The sequence below is a fragment of the Oncorhynchus kisutch genome, linkage group LG30 (assembly GCF_002021735.2).
Source record: "Oncorhynchus kisutch isolate 150728-3 linkage group LG30, Okis_V2, whole genome shotgun sequence".
NCBI classification, from domain to species: domain Eukaryota; kingdom Metazoa; phylum Chordata; class Actinopteri; order Salmoniformes; family Salmonidae; genus Oncorhynchus; species Oncorhynchus kisutch.
Window position 1 is genome coordinate 39,945,305 of NC_034203.2, and position 18,013 is coordinate 39,963,317.

The 18,013-nt window shown below is 43.3% G+C and overlaps 2 protein-coding genes across 3 annotated transcripts; both read right to left on the minus strand.

The window, feature by feature from the left end:
• Positions 1–2,054: 2,054 nt before the first annotated feature.
• LOC109875076 (death-associated protein kinase 3) lies at positions 2,055–12,221 on the minus strand. Of its 2 annotated transcripts, none has more exons than XM_020467234.2 (12): positions 12,095–12,221; positions 10,999–11,094; positions 8,302–8,431; positions 8,081–8,172; positions 7,727–7,865; positions 7,305–7,434; positions 6,535–6,583; positions 6,383–6,409; positions 5,957–6,109; positions 5,643–5,688; positions 5,029–5,240; positions 2,055–4,904 (listed from the first exon to the last, which is right to left on the minus strand). In XM_020467234.2, the coding sequence occupies exons 2-12, from the start codon at positions 11,058–11,060 to the stop codon at positions 4,589–4,591; spliced, it is 1,356 nt and encodes a 451-aa protein (XP_020322823.1). In that variant the 5' UTR covers positions 11,061–11,094; positions 12,095–12,221; the 3' UTR covers positions 2,055–4,588. The 2 variants fall into 2 exon arrangements, with proteins under 2 accessions (XP_020322823.1, XP_031666148.1); XM_031810288.1 differs by lacking the exon at positions 12,095–12,221 and adding an exon at positions 11,970–12,074.
• Positions 12,222–12,412: 191 nt separating this feature from the next.
• On the minus strand, positions 12,413–17,193 carry LOC109875069 (U6 snRNA-associated Sm-like protein LSm7). The gene is made up of 4 exons (XM_020467224.2): positions 17,095–17,193; positions 13,693–13,795; positions 13,397–13,468; positions 12,413–13,117 (listed from the first exon to the last, which is right to left on the minus strand). The coding sequence occupies exons 1-4, from the start codon at positions 17,098–17,100 to the stop codon at positions 12,975–12,977; spliced, it is 324 nt and encodes a 107-aa protein (XP_020322813.1). The 5' UTR covers positions 17,101–17,193; the 3' UTR covers positions 12,413–12,974.
• Positions 17,194–18,013: the final 820 nt, after the last annotated feature.

Genomic DNA, 18,013 nt, shown 5'->3' on the forward strand with positions numbered 1-18,013 from the left:
AGCTTCCTGCCATCCAGGACCTCTATACAAGGCGATGTACCGGTTCACCTAGAAAGAGGAAAGAGCAGGTGTTCCTGTTTTGTACACTCAGTGTACACTGGGTACCAGTACCGTGTCAAACCGCAGGTGTACGAGGTAATTGAGGTAGATATGTACATACAGTATAACTAGGAATACAGTGACAGATAAAAAACTAACAGGAGTTTATGTGATGAGTCAAAGTTAGTGCAAAAAGGGTCAATGCAGATAGTCCGGGTAGCTATCTAACTAACTATTTATCAAATCAAATCTTTATTGGTCACATACACATGTTTAGCAGATGTTATTGTGGGTGTAGCGAAATGCTTGTTCATTGAGTCTTATGGCTTGGAGGTAGAAGCTTTTCAGGGTCCTGTTGGTTCCAGTGGATGGGCCTACCCTCCCAGGCCCACCCATGGCTGTGCCCCTGCCCAGTCATGTGAAATCCATAGATTAAGGCCTAATGAATTTATTTCAATTGACTGATTCCTTTATATGAACTGTACCTGCGGTTATATTTCTGTTCAGTATATTATATATTATTGTCTCCAAAGAGGTGTATTCTGAACATAAACAGCATATAAAATCTATCAACAGTATATATTCTGAACATGAACGAGGATGTTAAACATGTAAAAGTGGTATTGGAGGCTAAATGTAAACACACATTCTCCTGCAGACAGACACAGCGACATGATAGTTTCTGTCAGTCTCTTAGCAACAGCATCTCCTGGCTCAGCCTTATCACCTCCAGCAAGGCCTGCGGGTCTTTCTCTCACATGACCTTTGCCCCCTCCATCTTCTCCGTCAGGGCCCGTTTAATGAAGTTTAGATCGTACCGGTAAACCCCAGATAAGCTCTGGTTGGAGTTATTGTAGCCTGGGAGGCACCTAGATAAAAGGAAATAAGCCTTTGTTACAGGCTTTGGTTTTTTATTCATGTTTTGAGGTTGGAATTTAGCACGTAGGTCACACCGATTGGTGTCACCTCGTCAGTCAGTGTGTTAAACCTGTGTTGGCCCAGGTGCTATTTAGGAGTGGAGGACACTAGTCCACCTCCTGTTTCTGTAGTGTGATTTACAAGTACACCCCCTGGACAGGACACTAGTCCATCTCCTGTTTCTGTAGTGTGATTTACAAGTACACCCCCTGGACAGGACACCAATCCATCTCCTGTTTCTGTAGTGTGAGCCAGTGTGATTTACAAGTACACCCCCAGGACAGGACACCAATCCATCTCCTGTTTCTGTAGTGTGAGCCAGTGTGATTTACAAGTACACCCCCAGGACAGGACACCAATCCATCTCCTGTTTCTGTAGTGTGAGCCAGTGTGATTTACAAGTACACCCCCTGGACAGGACACTAGTCCATCTCCTGTTTCTGTAGTGTGATTTACAAGTACACCCCCTGGACAGGACACCAATCCATCTCCTGTTTCTGTAGTGTGAGCCAGTGTGATTTACAAGTACACCCCCAGGACAGGAGGCTTGTACCCAGAGAGGAACTCACTGGGAACGGATGTCTGTTCAACATTTGAGTTGTCAAATAATGTGAAATCAACCAAAAATGTCCCCCTTTATTGGCTTTAGGTTTAAAGTTGGCCCCTTAGGTTTTCTATATTGATTCAACTTCATCACATTAAATGACATGGAAACAATGGTGATTCAACCTGTTTTTGCCCAGTGGGAAGCTTTACTGCTAAGCAGGCAGGCACTGTGGTCCACACACCTTTTGGGCTACCTTGCACTGGCCCACATCACAGTGAGGGACACCACAGGGTGAGCAGCATTGCCATCAACAGGTTACAGCACGTCCCGGACGACTTAACTGTTAGACCGAGCCATGTTGTCGAAGGGAACAGGGGTTGCATTGAATAACAAAGATCATATTCCTTAGTTCTGAGTTACTATGGAAACTGAGAGACAAGTTCCATAAGCTCCAGGTGGAAGGATCCTTTTTTTTAATGTAAAAAACAGCTGAGAAATCTGGACCTGCAAAATCTCAATGGACAGAAAAAATATACACCAGAAAGGTTCCTTTAGGTTATGAGTTTGTTTATTTGAAACAAAACCCCATCTAAATATGTCATCATTCAAACTTAACAATACATACCATTATAAGTTTTGGGTACATAAAAAAAAAAAAAAAGATTGAATGGGAAATAGTTTGGAACACGGCTATATTTAAGTGCAAAATAGTATATTAAACTAGGGAAATGTACAGTACATAGAGTTCTATGTGGAACATGGAATGTGATGCATAGATTTAAGACCAACTCATGGAATGTCTGTAGTGTGGGGCTATGGTCATAGCAACAGAAGGCTGACTAAAACAATCATTCAAATATAGTAGCAGATAGACATGCAGATCATTTGGTATGAGGCTACTGTGCAATAGTTGTATTCGAAAGGGACGGTTTTCCCCGGACACAGATTAAGCTAAATACTGAACTAAAATGCTATTTTCTAAATGAAGGTTCTCCATTGACCATTATTTATAGTCCAGGGAAACCGGCCTAAAACGTTTTGGAGGGACAGTCACTAGACTTCCATTATTCATGAAAAGGGTTTAGACATTACTACACACATGATTTAGCTTATGTATAGGCAATAAGGTGTTCAATGTACAGGCTGCGTGCAAGTTGCAAAACAGGTTTGTACAATCCATTTTAAGACAACTCTCTTCACACATAAGAGAACTATTAGTATTTATATAGTATAAATATATAGTATAGTATATGCATCTGTCTGTAGCTTCGCATCGCATCGCAGTACAGCAAGACGGTTGTTGAGTGTCAATAAGATCATCTTCTAAATGGAATCTCCCTATAACACGTGTTCTATTGTTTCTACTGTTGTTGTACCTTATAACCTGGGTGGTTCCAGCCCTGAATGCTGATTGGCTGACAGCCGTGGGATATCACACTGTATGCCACGGGTATGACAAAACATTTGTTTTTACTGCTCTAATTATGTAGGTAACCAGTTTATAATAGCAATAAGGCACCTTGGGGGCTTGTGGTATATGGCCAATATACCACAGCTAAGGACTGTGTCCAGGCACTCCGCGTTGCATCATGCATAAGAACAGCCCTTAGACACGGTATACCACACCCCCTTGGGCCTTATTGGTCAATCATAGTCAGCTGTTAATGATAAATATCCCTTTAAGTATGGGGCTAAAAAACTATAGGAAAATGATTGCAGGTGCAGAAAACCTTCCTGTGTGTATGCATGTATGTATCATCATCTTAACCAAATATACTGCAAAAATGAATCACAATCTTTACCATTTGTAACGTTATGAATTAATTTAGAAAATACTGGAATGGACATTCTTTAAACACATATTTTGTTGATTAAATGTATTCATAGTAGGGAGGGAAATTGTTGGTGCTCTCATTAGAAAGGGAAGATGGGGAAGGGGGATCATTTTTCCTAATCAAATGTCTGAGGGGGTGTAGCATCATGACTTAGGACCAGGGGCCAGAGTTTTCCCTCACCAGAAAAACTCTGGGCCCTTGTTCTGAATCTAATGACAGCTGGTATGTAAGACCGGTGTCTGTACCAAACCAGGCTGGCCTCAGGGCATGACCAGGTCAGTGATACTAGAAGCCAGGCTGGCCTCAGGGCATGACCAGGTTAGTGATACTAGAAGCAAGGCTGGCCTCAGGGCATGGCCAGGTCAGTGATACTAGAAGCCAGGCCAAACTCAGGGCATGACCAGGTCAGTGATACTAGAAGCCAGGCCAAACTCAGGGCATGACCAGGTCAGTGATACTAGAAGCCAGGCTGGCCTCAGGGCATGACCAGGTCAGTGATACTAGAAGCCAGGCTGGCCTCAGGGCATGACCAGGTCAGTGATACTAGAAGCCAGGCTGGCCTCAGGGCATGACCAGGTCAGTGATACTAGAAGCCAGGCTGGCCTCAGGGCATGGCCAGGTCAGTGATACTAGAAGCAAGGCTGGCCTCAGGGCATGGCCAGGTCAGTGATACTAGAAGCAAGGCTGGCCTCAGGGCATGACCAGGTCAGTGATACTAGAAGCAAGGCTGGCCTCAGGGCATGACCAGGTCAGTGATACTAGAAGCCAGGCTGGCCTCAGGGCATGACCAGGTTAGTGATACTAGAAGCAAGGCTGGCCTCAGGGCATGGCCAGGTCAGTGATACTAGAAGCAAGGCTGGCCTCAGGGCATGGCCAGGTCAGTGATACTAGAAGCAAGGCTGGCCTCAGGGCATGGCCAGGTCAGTGATACTAGAAGCCAGGCTGGCCTCAGGGCATGACCAGGTCAGTGATACTAGAAGCAAGGCTGGCCTCAGGGCATGACCAGGTCAGTGATACTAGAAGCCAGGCTGGCCTCAGGGCATGACCAGGTTAGTGATACTAGAAGCAAGGCTGGCCTCAGGGCATGGCCAGGTCAGTGATACTAGAAGCCAGACCAAACTCAGGGCATGACCAGGTCAGTGATACTAGAAGCCAGGCCAAACTCAGGGCATGACCAGGTTAGTGATACTAGAAGCCAGGCTGGCCTCAGGGCATGACCAGGTCAGTGATACTAGAAGCCAGGCTGGCCTCAGGGCATGACGAGGCTGTCCTTCTCCTTCTCTATCCCCCTGACCAGCTCCTCCACCCAGAGCACCTCCGACGCCACCTGTTCTGCCAGGACCTCGTAACGGTTCTCCAGACGGCCAAACTTCCTCTTGAGGGCGTTAGCAGCCAGCATGGTGGCGCGGGCATCCTCCTGACTCTGCCTGCGCTGGGCCTGGGTACGCTGCAGCTCCTGGCGGATGTGACCCAGGTCGCTGGCGATGCTCTGGTTCTCCTCCTTGTACCAGCCCTCCTTCTCCTCGTAGATAGACAGGAGAGCAGCCACATCCTCCCGGCACGACCTGGAGAAGTCAGGGAGATGTTAGAATGTATGGATTACGTATGTTGTATCCAATTAGAGCGGCTGTACATGCATTTTTAAAATAATCAACTTAAAATTACGAATCGATCCACCCTCCCTCTCACCTCTGGTTTTGTTCCAGGTCTCTTAGCCCCTCCTCAGCAGCAGCGATCTCCTCCAGCACCTGGGAGAAGCGTTCGAAGTTGACGTAGGTGTTGTTGGGGGGCATGGAGGAGTGGGACTTGATAGTGTACTCCTTTAGACGCGTGGTCTTCAGGCGCCTGCGCTCCGGCTTCTTCCCGCTCTCCTCCTGGCGCACATTCCGCCTCTTGATCACCTGGGAGGAGAGGAGCGTTAATGGATAGCAGATAAAGGGGGTCAAAAAGCATCAGTAAACCATCAGTAAACCATCAGTAAACCGGCAGTAAACCGGCAGTAAACCATCAGTAAAGTGGCAGTAAACCATCAGTAAACCGGCAGTAAACCGGCAGTAAACCATCAGTAAAGCGGCAGTAAACCATCAGTAAACCATCAGTAAAGCGGCAGTAAACCATCAGTAAACCATCAGTAAAGTGGCAGTAAACCATCAGTGAACCATCAGTAAAGCGGCAGTAAACCATCAGTAAACCAGGTGCTAAAAGCCAACAGTTGCTTTATAAGTGAAAGAGGGCAAAGGGATAGTCCAACATTTGGGATCAGTAAGATGTAAAGTATGTGTGAGATGGCGAGAGATGTCTACCTTGATCCAGGGATGCTGAAGGCTGTCATCGATGGTCATTCTCTTCCTGGAGAAATAAGAGATGAAAAATAATCAATTATTACTTTCTGCTTTACTGTCATGCCTTTAGTAATTGCAATTATATCATTTCCACTGAAGACCAAAGTTCTCCAAGGCTATGGTGCGGATTCAGTTAACGTTCATCTTTTGCTAGAGTCCCTACAATGATATATTAACTAACAAGACAAACAAAAGCAAATAGTTACTGTCATGTCCCTGTGTGTGTTGTTCTAAGTATTCCCAGGCCTGTTCTATCCACAGTAAACCAGCCTTACTTGGGATCCTTGACCAGCAGGCGTCTGATGAAGTCCTTGGCCAGCTCACTGGTATTGCTGAAGTACTCCTCGTCAAAGTCATAGTTGACAGCAGAGATGTTGGTCAGAGTCTCCTGCTTGGTCTCCCCCAGGAACGGAGAGGCACCACTCAAACTGAGGAAGACAAAACAACATGTTGTGAACACTCAACCTAAGGTTAAACAAGTGGTACGGACAAAATATGAAATACAATCGCTTATTTGCTATTTCATCATGTAAAATGATTGGATTGCTCAGAAATAACATTCACTTGTGTCGTTCTCCATTTTGTAAAACAGGTACAGAATATGATCAAAAATGTCTGTAGATTTCGAAATAATCGAACAAAATGTTTGACATGGTTTATGTCACTCAACTGACACCATTATAATGTGAGGCAGTACTTACAGAATGTACGTGATAACTCCAATACTCCTGGAGAAACAAGAGGACAACAAATTAGTGAGATTTACCTGAAGGGTAAAGAAACAAGAAAAACAACAATAACAAAAAGTTCTCAAAATCAGAAAAACATTTAAAATAATCTTAGTTGATTTTACCACATGTCAGCCTCCAGTCCGAGTGGTTCATAGTTGACTATCTCTGGAGCTGTAAAACAAGCAGATTATTAGAACCCAGATGGTCTTCAGGGAGATCAACACACAGACCTCCACTTATGGGGAATATTTTCCCCATTCCATAACATTAAGATCATTGTGGAATCTTTTAATTTTATTTTAAAGCTATACGGGCCACCCGAGTGGCGCAGCTGTCTGAGACACTGGGGTTCAACCCCCGGCTGTGTCACAACCGGCCGTGACCGCGTGTTCCATATGGCGGCGGACAATTGGCCCAGCGTTGTCCGGGTTAGGGGAAGGTTTGGTCGGGGGGGGGGGTTCATCGTGCTCTAGCGACTCCTTTGTGGCGTGGCGGGCCGGGCGCCTGCTAGCTGACTTCGGTCCTCAGTTGAGCGCCGTTTCCTCCGACACATTGGTGCGGCTGGCTTCCGGGTTAAGCCGGCGGATGTTAAGAAGCACGGTTTGGCGGGTCATATTTTGGAGGACGCATGACTCAACCGTCACCTCTCCTGAGGCCGTTGAGGAGTTGCAACGATGAGACAAGATCGAAATCACGAAATTTGGGCGAAAAAGGGAGTTCAAATGTCGAAAAATTAAAATTAATAATATACTGTTTGAAGATACTGTATGTTTAAATAAGGAAAACGAATATGTAGGAGCGTCTCACACACATAACGAAATATATGTGGAACACTAAATTGCTATTATTATTATTATTAATACATATTACAAACACATCTCTATGGTCTCACCAACAAACTCTGGCGTTCCAAAGATATTCTTAAACTCATTTCCAGCTTTGATCTGATGAGCGATGCCAAAGTCGATGAGTTTGATCCTGGGGTTGGAGACGTTCTTATCAAGCAGCATGATGTTCTCTGGCTACGGCACAAACAAACATTTCAGAATGCAGATAATAATACAATATAATAATACAATACAGATGTTTTTTATTTATTTTTTAAGACACCAAACTGTATATTTCTCAAATGCTGGAAACCTTGTGGACGTTTTCACTGATGTGCCAATGACTCAAAACAGTCTATCAAGTTATACATTGAGTGAGGAGTCGGACTGCTCCAATAGGAGTTTAAAGGAATACGTCAAGTCAAGATGGAACTTTAGTTTACAATGCCAGCCTGGCTTCTCCTTCCCCAGACTCCACCCTACCCACCTTCAGGTCAAAATGAGCGATGCGTTTGGAGTGTAGATAGTAGACCCCGTCCAGGATCTGTTTGAGGAACTGTGTGGCCTCCTCCTCTGTTAGAGACTCCTTCTCTGCCAGGAAGTCAAATAGTTCCCCTCCAGACACTCTGGACCACACCACAGAACAAGGTTAAAAAAAGTACTCTATTTTATCAATATACTATTTGAGTACAGGTCTGGGCCTGTATTCAGAAAGAGTCTCAGACAAATGCTGCTTTAGGATCAGTTTAGCCTTTTAGATCATAGTGAATCCGATTACAAGGACGGGGAGGTGGCTGATCCTAGATCAGCCCCAAATATCAACTGGTGTAGCTCTACTCACAGCTCCAGGATGAGGATGACGTCCGTCTTGTTCTCGAAGATGTCGTGCAGCGTGATGATGTTGCTGTGCTGGATCTCTCTCAGAATGTTCACCTACAATTTCATTTAATTTATTTCATTATAAAAATAAAAAAGGCATATAAAGCTGGTCCAGTCAGCACATACAATGATTGAGGATAAAACGCAAAGCCTGAATTCTTATTTCCATTGTGGTTCTCTCACCTCCCTCTCGATCTCCTCACGGCTTACGCCCCGACGGCTGGACGACAGACGACGCTTCTTGATTAGCTTGGCGGCGTACTCCGAGCCAGAACTCTTGTCTTTACACTTCCGTACGATGGCGAATTGTCCACTAGGAGAGTTAATGAGGATGATGATGATCGATAGTATAATAAAATATGTACATAAACATAGGAAACAATAAAGAGTTACTGGGCCAAATTCAAATAGCCAATCTGGGGAAAATCCTGATTTAAAGCTATACATTCTTGACTACAAATTGTATATGCTAGGGTTCACTGGAAGCATTGCAACACACTGGTTGGCAGTTTCATTTTATGTAATAAGATAAAGACTCTATGCAAACATGTAAAGTGGGTGGCTTTAAAAAAATGTTTTATAAACATCAGAGTGGGCGGGCTAGGGCCATTCCCCCCAGAAATGTCCAGGAACTTGTAGTGCCTTGGTGGAAGAATTGGGTAACATCTCACAGCAAGAACTGGCAAATCTGGTGCAGTTCATGAGGAGATGCACTGCAGTACTTAATGTAGCTTGTGGCTACACCAGAAACTGACTGTTACTTTTGATTTTGACCCCCCCCCCCTTGTTCAGGGACACATTATTCCATTTCTGTTAGTCACTTTTCTGTGGAACTTGTTCAGCTTACGTCTCAGTTGTTGAATCTTATGTTCATACAAATATTTACACATTTTACGTTTGCTGAAAACAAACGCAGTTGACAGTGAGAGGACGTTTCTTTTTTTGCAGAGTTCATAAATTCTGCATTCCTGAGGGTCTAGCCATTCCTAAAGTTAAGTCTACAGCGCTTCTCTATCTGCACAGAACTGAATGTTCTGTTCTGCCATTTAATGTACCCTTTCTGAGCAAACTCAGCCCCCCCTCCCTCTCACACAGCATGACCATACCTAGAGCCAGAGAGGAAATAAACAGCTAGACTACACCTAACAAACAGCTAGACTACACCTAATACACAGCTAGACTACTCCTAATGCAGAGCTAGACTACTCCTAATGCACAGCTAGACTACTCCTAATGCACAGCTAGACTACTCCTAATGCACAGCTAGACTACTCCTAATGCACAGCTAGACTACTCCTAATGCACAGCTAGACTACTCCTAATACACAGCTAGACTACTCCTAATACACAGCTAGACTACTCCTAATACACAGCTAGACTACTCCTAATGCACAGCTAGACTACTCCTAATGCACAGCTAGACTACTCCTAATGCACAGCTAGACTACTCCTAATGCACAGCTAGACTACTCCTAATGCACAGCTAGACTACTCCTAAAACACCTAATAAACAGCTAGACTACACCTAATAAACAGCTAGACTACTCCTAATGCACAGCTAGACTACTCCTAATGCACAGCTAGACTACTCCTAATGCACAGCTAGACTACTCCTAATGCACAGCTAGACTACTCCTAATGCACAGCTAGACTACTCCTAATACACAGCTAGACTACTCCTAATACACAGCTAGACTACACCTAAAACACCTAATAAACAGCTAGACTACACCTAATAAACAGCTAGACTACACCTAAAACAGCTAATAAACAGCTAGACTACACCTAAAACAGCTAATAAACAGCTAGACTACACCTAAAACAGCTAATAAACAGCTAGACTACACCTAAAACAGCTAATAAACAGCTAGACTACACCTAAAACAGCTAATAAACAGCTAGACTACACCTAAAACAGCTAATAAACAGCTAGCTAGACTAAACCTAGGAGGCATAAAGAGGAAATAAACGCATAGAAAGGCAATGATGTCATTCTTCTTCTGCAACACTGCAGAAAACAAAACTTCCATATAAAGGTAGGAAGTCAGGTTTATTGTGTCCCAAATGGCACCCTATATTCCTTGTATAGTGCACTACTTTAGCCCTATGGTCTCTAATCTAAAGTAGTGCGCTACGTCAACAGGTTGCCATTTGGAACAAATTCAGGTTTAATCCTGTAGAAGCACATGACTCATTCTAGTGCTCCGGCTCTGTTTAGTTTATAAGGACTTGTTAAAAACACAGAGCAGGTTTGCATAACAGGACAGAGAGCTCTACACTGTTGAATAAACAGTCCCACAAATACACTGGGAATTTGCCAACGGATGTTTTCATCCAGCTATGTGATTTCAAGTCAACTAAGTGGTATTTGGATTGTATCATTAGGAGAGCCCAACAATCAATCTTTAAGATCTTTGTAGAAATATTGCTTCACTTTACATACAAGAGTTACTAAAGGTGGGGGCCTCCCGAGTGGCGCAGTGATCTAAGGTACTGCATCGCAGTGCTAGCTGTGCCACTAGAGATTCTGAGTCTCCCCTCATGGGGCGGTGCACAATTGGCCCAGCGTCGTCCAGGTTAGGGGAGGGTTTGGCCGGCAGGGATGTCTTTGTCCCATCACGCACTAGCGACTCCTGTGGCGACATGGTCATTGTAATGTTTGAGGACAGGCTCATTGTAATGGCTGGAACGTGGAACATGGAACGGTAGGCACACTTAATTGCATTGGCCCAGTGTGCCTCATGCTGGGTAGGAGTTTTCCTCAATCGTCCTAAAAGTACAAATTCTGCCCACTGACACATTGGGAGAGCTGAATCAAGTCTCCTTTGTATCCTCCTCCAGCAACACTGTACAGACAGACAAACACAGGTCAGATCTTACCTCCCTAGCTCCTCTCCCATATCATAGAACGCCTCCACATCCTCTTGTCTGAAGCCAGCCATGGTCTGACTGGGTTGCTGCTGATAGAAGTTGTGTCTTGAATCACAGAACAGAGAAACATGATTATTAGTACCTTCCAAGGAAATTGAGACCCATAACATGGCAACGATAGACTTATGTGATGCTGACATGAGCAAAACTAGATCAAATACATGCTACACGTCATAGAGTGACAATAGGCATACCACCGGCTGCAAAATTTAGCCACAAGGGGGGGGGGGTCAATACAATCACTTTACACACATACAGTAAATTGATGTAACTATTTGACCCTGAACAAATTCACTCCCAACCAATGATGTGCATAACAACAACCCCCCCCCCCCCCCCCCCAAAGTGGTCGTCCTTATTTGGCCAAAGTCAACACGGCAGAGTTGCTGGGTTTCTTCGACTCCACCCACACGTGTGATGAACATAGTGGAGTGGAGAAGGAAAACTTGGCTGGTAGGTCTGAGGACTCCGCATACCGGTCTTACTTACGTCATCTTCTTCCATCAACTAGCTGATTAAATGGGTCTCACTGCGGTTTTAACATTAGATAACCGTTTGCCACTCCGATTGAGAAACAATGGTTTCGTGTTGTTATCCGAAAATACTATGGATTAAATTACACCGCAAATTGTTTTTATTTTTGTTGACAAGTAAAAACTGAACTTTAGCCTTATGTAGCTAACTAGCTGCTAACTGGCTAACTACCGTTTGGAGTCTGGAGAAGTGAGCTAGTGGGATACGGCTAACTTTTTCCCTAGAAATAACAACAAACATTAAAACCCAAAACTCTTTCCGTGATAATGGGTCGTGAGAAAACCAAATTCTAAAGAAAATATAGCTACATTTTTGACAAAAGCTTGCTGGTAATGCTATATTAGATAGCTAACGTGCTAGCTAGCTACATGAACTAATTCACTAACGTTAACTAGCGAACAGGATTCGCTGGTCATTCGCTCATCAATTTTCATATAACGTCAGTTGACACCGGAGATGGTAGTTTATCGTTCCTTACTCGGTCTATACAAAGTACAAGTCAGATACTTACATTATAACTGGCTACGGGTCCTGCATTCCTCTCCCGAGTCAAATTTCCGGTGGTAGAAGAAAATTACAGCACTTTGAGACAGGAGGATGGACCATATGGAATGACATCATACTGACTTCATCGTTGTGGGTGCACAAGTTTGAACCCGCAAAAGCAAATTATTACTGTCTGAAAGAGCAATGAATTGAGATTTTCTCAAAAAAAAAAAAAAGCTGAAATGCATCTGTCAAATAGCTTCAATGAATCCCAATTATTTAATCTATTTGGGCCGTATTCTTGACGTTCAAAGACGATACAAAACACTGAAGACACACATCATTAAAAGAAAATAGTAAATTTATTACATCTGTAATGTAAAACCATAATATGCCAGATCGTTCAAACCTGGCCTGATTTAGGGAAAACCATAGTAAAAAAGTATTTTTTTTAAAGTTTACCATCACAGCAAAAATATGTTTTCACTTATATAGTCAGAGACCCCCCCCCCAAAAAATAAGATTAACAGAACACATGCTCATCACACTACATCAACATTCAGGCTGGTGACAACAATTAAACTACAACAAAATAATTTTCCTGATTTTAGGGACTCAGAAAGATGTGTGGGGCTGATGGAGTGAACATGAAGTGCACCTCGGGTAGAAGGGTCAGGGGAGAATAGTAGTGAATCTAAATAATATTTTCTTCGATTCCTTACGTCCTCCTACCTTGTCACCTTTTCAAAGCATATTGGAGCAAACGATCTGAGGTTCCTCCCCTCGGATGTTCTTGTCCAAAGAAGGAAGCAAGGAGAGGACTTGAGAAATCAAGGAAATACAATTAAGATTCACCCCAGGAATTGGGCTACTGTGAGGAAATCAAGAGGAATAAGGCATGCGGACTATCCATCCTGCTGTTGGATGAAGGGGTTGGGGATGGCCTCCATGCCGTCCTGAGGACAGATGAGCACCACTGAGGTCCCTCGACACACCACCAGGCCCAGCTGTCGCGTGTCCTCTGTCAGCTTGAACTGGTCGTCAGGGTCTGGAAATAACAAATCAAACCAAATTGTATTGGAGGAGGAAGTGGCATAACAGGTCAGAGGTAATTGATAGTATGTGAAACTCCACCATGAATGATCCAGCACAACCTTCTTTATACGACCTTGATTTTATTGTCAATTTTTTTACTAAAGGGCAACATCACATATATGTTTTCCATTGAATTGTGTGGGCAACAGTCTCCTCGCCGACCAGGAGTGCATTTTCACTTTGTAGAAGTGATATGCGATCATACAAGCAAGTCTTAGTTTCTGCTACATACCTCGCAAGTACTCGATGGTGCTGTCCAATACCAGGTTCAACAGGGGGTCAAACCCCTTTAGGACTCCACTGGCTGACACAAATAAATAAGGATTATTGTCTTGAATGGAGGCAAAGAGAAAAACAGTAAAGAAGATGGGGACTGTGGCCTGTCATGGAAAAGCATTTCCAGACAGGCAGAAGGTGGCCATTGTTCTCTTTTGGAAGCCTTAAGTCCCACAGTATTTTTTCTTTCTTTCGTTCTTCAGGTTTTGACATAGTAATGAAATGGACTAAGTATTATCTTCACTGATTTACCCTCTCGTCCTCCCTGGAACTTGACACGGATTTGTTTATCAATGTACTTGGACAGGTCAAAGATGCTCTCCTTCTTTTTCTTCTCTCCTTCCTTGTTTCTGTCCTGAAAGGAAAATATTCAGTAGAATTTAGGATTGAACCCCATAGTCTAATCATAACATCAAGGACCGCAGCCCCTTTTAGTTTTATCCAATTTGTATACTGAAAATGTAGATGTGTTTATTTGACACAAATAATAATGATTTCAATAGGAGTACTTGACGTGGGAAAAACTGACAGGGCTGGAGATCAGATCCATTTGAATTGAGCCAAATCATGATACATTTTTTTAACCCTTTACTCTTGAGAATTAGCCTATGTGCATAGCACTAAATTGAAATGTTTTGAAAAATATTTTTTATAAATATGAAAAACGTATGCATAAGCATGGTCGCAATTAATAGGGAACAGTTGAGATTATGGAGAGAAAAAAATGGACCAAGGCAAGGACACAACAGTTGACCTGAAAATACTGAATCCAAACATTACACTGTTGAATTTAATGTAGATTTTACAATTACTGTACTTTTTACCACATTTGTTGATAACAGAATCTGAAAATACATTCAGCAACATAAGAATATTCCTGGAAATGTTGGGGTATTTGAGTGTTTTGAGTGAGAGGACTAACTGATGTTTCCAAGTGGTCATCCATCTCTCCAAAGTGTACAGTTCGTAAGTAATGGCAATGCTTTTTTATGACTCAAAGAAGAGCCCCCCCCCCCCCCCCCCCCCAAAAAAGCACCTTTTAATAGATGCTCTCCGAGCTGTGCTGTTGACCAAACTAAAATACAGCCCTGCATACCCGCCATCACACAATTACCGTTGTTTACGCAATGCAAAAACGGCCCATTATAAATCTCAATCTGGATCAGATGGGCATCATTTGAAAGCTTGTTCTATTGCCAACATGACTAGCTAAGTTATAAAATATGATCTTACAGATACCGACGTGAATTTTGGTGCTCATAGAAAGGAGTCATGAGCGCATTCAGGTGTGTGTTCAGCCGCAAATTCTCTTGACAATAGACAAATCATTCTGTTCTGAACAACCCAGGGTATGATGTCATCCAACTGTACATCAGAGGAGGAGGAACACTGTGTGTGACATGAGTTTTATGATATGGAAATGTGAATTGCATTTAGAATCACAGGTGTTTGGCTTACTTGTACGACATCAAAGTGGAATTTATTATAGTCCTCAACATCTCATCTTTCAAAATACATAAGAGTCCTCTCAATTTACAGCGTTTACCTCCCTCAGACAAAAACATTTGCAAAAGTTGCCCAATTAGCCGGAGTGACGGGGGGCAACTTCTTGTAGTGTGAAGTGCTCATGTTCAGAGCGGCTGTCAGCAAAAACCCACTCTGATGTGATTTATAGCATGTTACTGTAAAGCACGGTGTCAAACTCCATCCACGGAGGGCCGAGAGTCTGTGGGGTTTCACTCCTCCCTTTTACGTGATTGATGAATTAAGGTCACTAATTAGTAAGGAACTCATCCCACCTGGTTGTCTAGGGCTTAATTGAAAGGAAAAACCCTAAACCTGCAGATACTGGGCCCTCCATGGAATGAGTTTGACACCCCTGTGTTCCAATTTATGCGCTTATAAGTGCCCAAACCGGTCATGTTCAACTTTGAATTGACAGTATAGGCCAGGCATATTCAAATCTGATCCTTGAAGCCAGTTCCACTGCTGATTGTCATTGCTCCCCTCTAATCAAGGACAGATTTAGACCTGGGATACCAGGTGGGTGCAATTATCAGGTAGAAAATAAAACCCAGAGTGTATTATTATTAAGCCAATTCTGTTGCAAAATGGTTGAAAATCTGGAATGTCTTGGACCGGGTGGAGTCTGAACATCACAAGAAGCAGTCTTAGTTTTTTTTTTTGTGTTTTTAAGACTCAAGATACTGGAGTGGAATGATTCCTGTATAGATTTTTTAACCAATCAAAGGGGGTTATTTCTAGGGTGGAAAAAGTGGCGCAAGAAGTATGATAACTGAAGACAGATGGAGTGGTTGCTGACAGAGTGGCAGGGAAGAAACAAAGGGTAGTAGAAACCCCATGACCTTCACATCAACAGAGGGATCGTGAAATGTTACATGTTTAAAGGTGGACTTTGTATAATTTATTGCAATGGTCATAATCTGTATACCACAAGCGGAGAAAATTGTCATCATTGAATGCAGCTAAATGTTTCTTGGGTCTTCGTAATGTCATAGCCAATGCCTTGCAAGAAATCCTGTCGCTGAATGTTCCCACCCTCTGAGGCCCCTGAGCAGGGATTTATTTTGGAATGGACTGATTGAAGTGAGATGGGGTTTGTTTCATGTCTTTTTCGTTTTCCCCCTTTCCTGTAATGATTCTTATTTTCTCGTTAAAATACCTCCTCCAGCTGGTGGCGGTAATGCACCGTTAACATTGGATGCCAACGGCCGTTAAACCCAATAGAAGAAGCAGATTAAGGGAAAACGAGGATGAAGTGGTTAACAGAACCCAGTTCCTAGAATGTAGTCTAAAGATTATGGGGAGGGAAACTGGGGTACGAACATGGCATGATATTTAGCACGCTGATGTTGACAACATTATACAGTCGAGTCTGCCCTTAACGCTAGCAAATTTCTCAATTTCTCGCTAACAGTGGTCAGAATACTGTAGTTCAATTGAAATAACCCTTTTTAAATTTTTTGAACTAGGAAACAAATGGTGAGTAAATTAGGTTTTAAGTTATCGACTCAGCGCCATTTTTTGAGGCTACCTTTTAGTCTCCTGAGTTGGCCACTAAAATGAACTGCGTGTTCGTTTACCACCATTTTATGAATATTAGATTAGGAACGTTGCACACCCTTGGATGAACGCGGTATGCAACATCCTAAATTGTCTGAAAATACTTCAACGGTCGTGGAAATTGTTAAAGTACGCATTTCTTCTTGCAATTAAAAAGGATGTATAAATGCCTTTGCAGCCTGAATGGATGATGCTTTTATGTACGAGCGGGTCCACGGCGGACACGAGTTTATTACCGGGAATGCTGATCTAGCGCCCATGCACTATGTAGTCTAACGTAATGTTGCAGGTTTTGCAGAATATTGTCATCCGCAACGATCGTCCCAATCGGGTATTGGCTCTTTTTTTCTCAAGCGACATTGTCATTTTTCTGTCTTTGTTTGACATTCCTTTTCTTTTTCGGTTTCAACATGATGCTGTCTGAAAAGCACGCTCGCAAATGTCCCTACTCTGCTCTCTTGCATTAGCTCGATAACAATACTGTAGCTAGATTGAGAGGCACGCAATTGCTAATAGAAAATATAAATAACGACGTTTTAGATACGTTCATGGAAGATATGATCGACTCACCGCCATTTTGAAACTGTTCCAGCCACGCCTCTCGAACTCCAACCTTTTTCTTCTACTTTGTTGGTATTATGGCGGTCCTCAAACACATTTATAAGTGCATGCCGCCACCTAGTGTATTGGCTGTGTATCAGCCTACTATTATGTAGTATGAATTAATTACACTTTGAAAAATGTGCCCTACCATCTCACTCTGCACCCATTAAAACCTCACCACTATTCCACTACTTTGGCCCCATCTGAACCTACTCCAGGCCAGCAGCCTGGGAGGACAGGACACTATTGTTAAAAACATCTTGGAACTCATCTGCTGTAAAATCTTGTACACCCAAGTACTTCTCCGCTGTTGCCACCACATCCGTCCTCTGTGATTTCAATTCCATTCCTGCAGTACATGTATGGCAGAATACCAACCTTCCCGAAGCACATCTATCACTCTTTATTGGCCTCAGCCTACTCGCAGGGATCCCTCACCCTGGACCCATCTTCTACTCCTCTCTTCACTGCCTCCGCATACGTCACTTTCTGCACTATTAACTGATCCTGGCAACCTCAACCTGCCTTTCTCTCACTGTACACCTCTGATCTCCAGCATCATGGGTACCCTTAAAGTTTACACATGCAACTTTTCCCACAGACACTACACATTCCTTTGTCTCATGTCCTCCTGCACACTTCTCACATCTAGGAAGCTCCCTCCTGCACACTGCTGCACGTGACCATAAGCTTGATACCTAAAACACTGTAATGGACTCAGGACAGAAGTTCTCACGGGATAACTAACGCATCCTGACTTGACATTATCTGACTCTGCATTTATTTTTTTATACATTTTTAAAACTCTGTAGTACAGACGGTGTCTTCTGTTTCATCACACTCTCCACCGAGTCTGCCGCACCAAACAATGTGCGTCACAGACACC

Coding starts and splice junctions, on each gene's coding strand:
- LOC109875076 (XM_020467234.2), bottom strand. CDS start 11,060: ATGGCTGGCTTCAGACAAGAGGATGTGGAGGCGTTCTATGATATGGGA. Junction 6,110..6,382: donor GGAGTTATCACGTACATTCT/GTAAGTACTGCC, acceptor TGTCTTCCTCAG/TTTGAGTGGTGCCTCTCCGT. Junction 5,689..5,956: donor CTGCTGGTCAAGGATCCCAA/GTAAGGCTGGTT, acceptor TTATTTCTCCAG/GAAGAGAATGACCATCGATG.
- LOC109875069 (XM_020467224.2), bottom strand. Junction 13,469..13,692: donor GTTCCAGGGAGGACGAGAGG/GTAAATCAGTGA, acceptor TATTTGTGTCAG/CCAGTGGAGTCCTAAAGGGG. Junction 13,118..13,396: donor CACCATCGAGTACTTGCGAG/GTATGTAGCAGA, acceptor TGTTATTTCCAG/ACCCTGACGACCAGTTCAAG.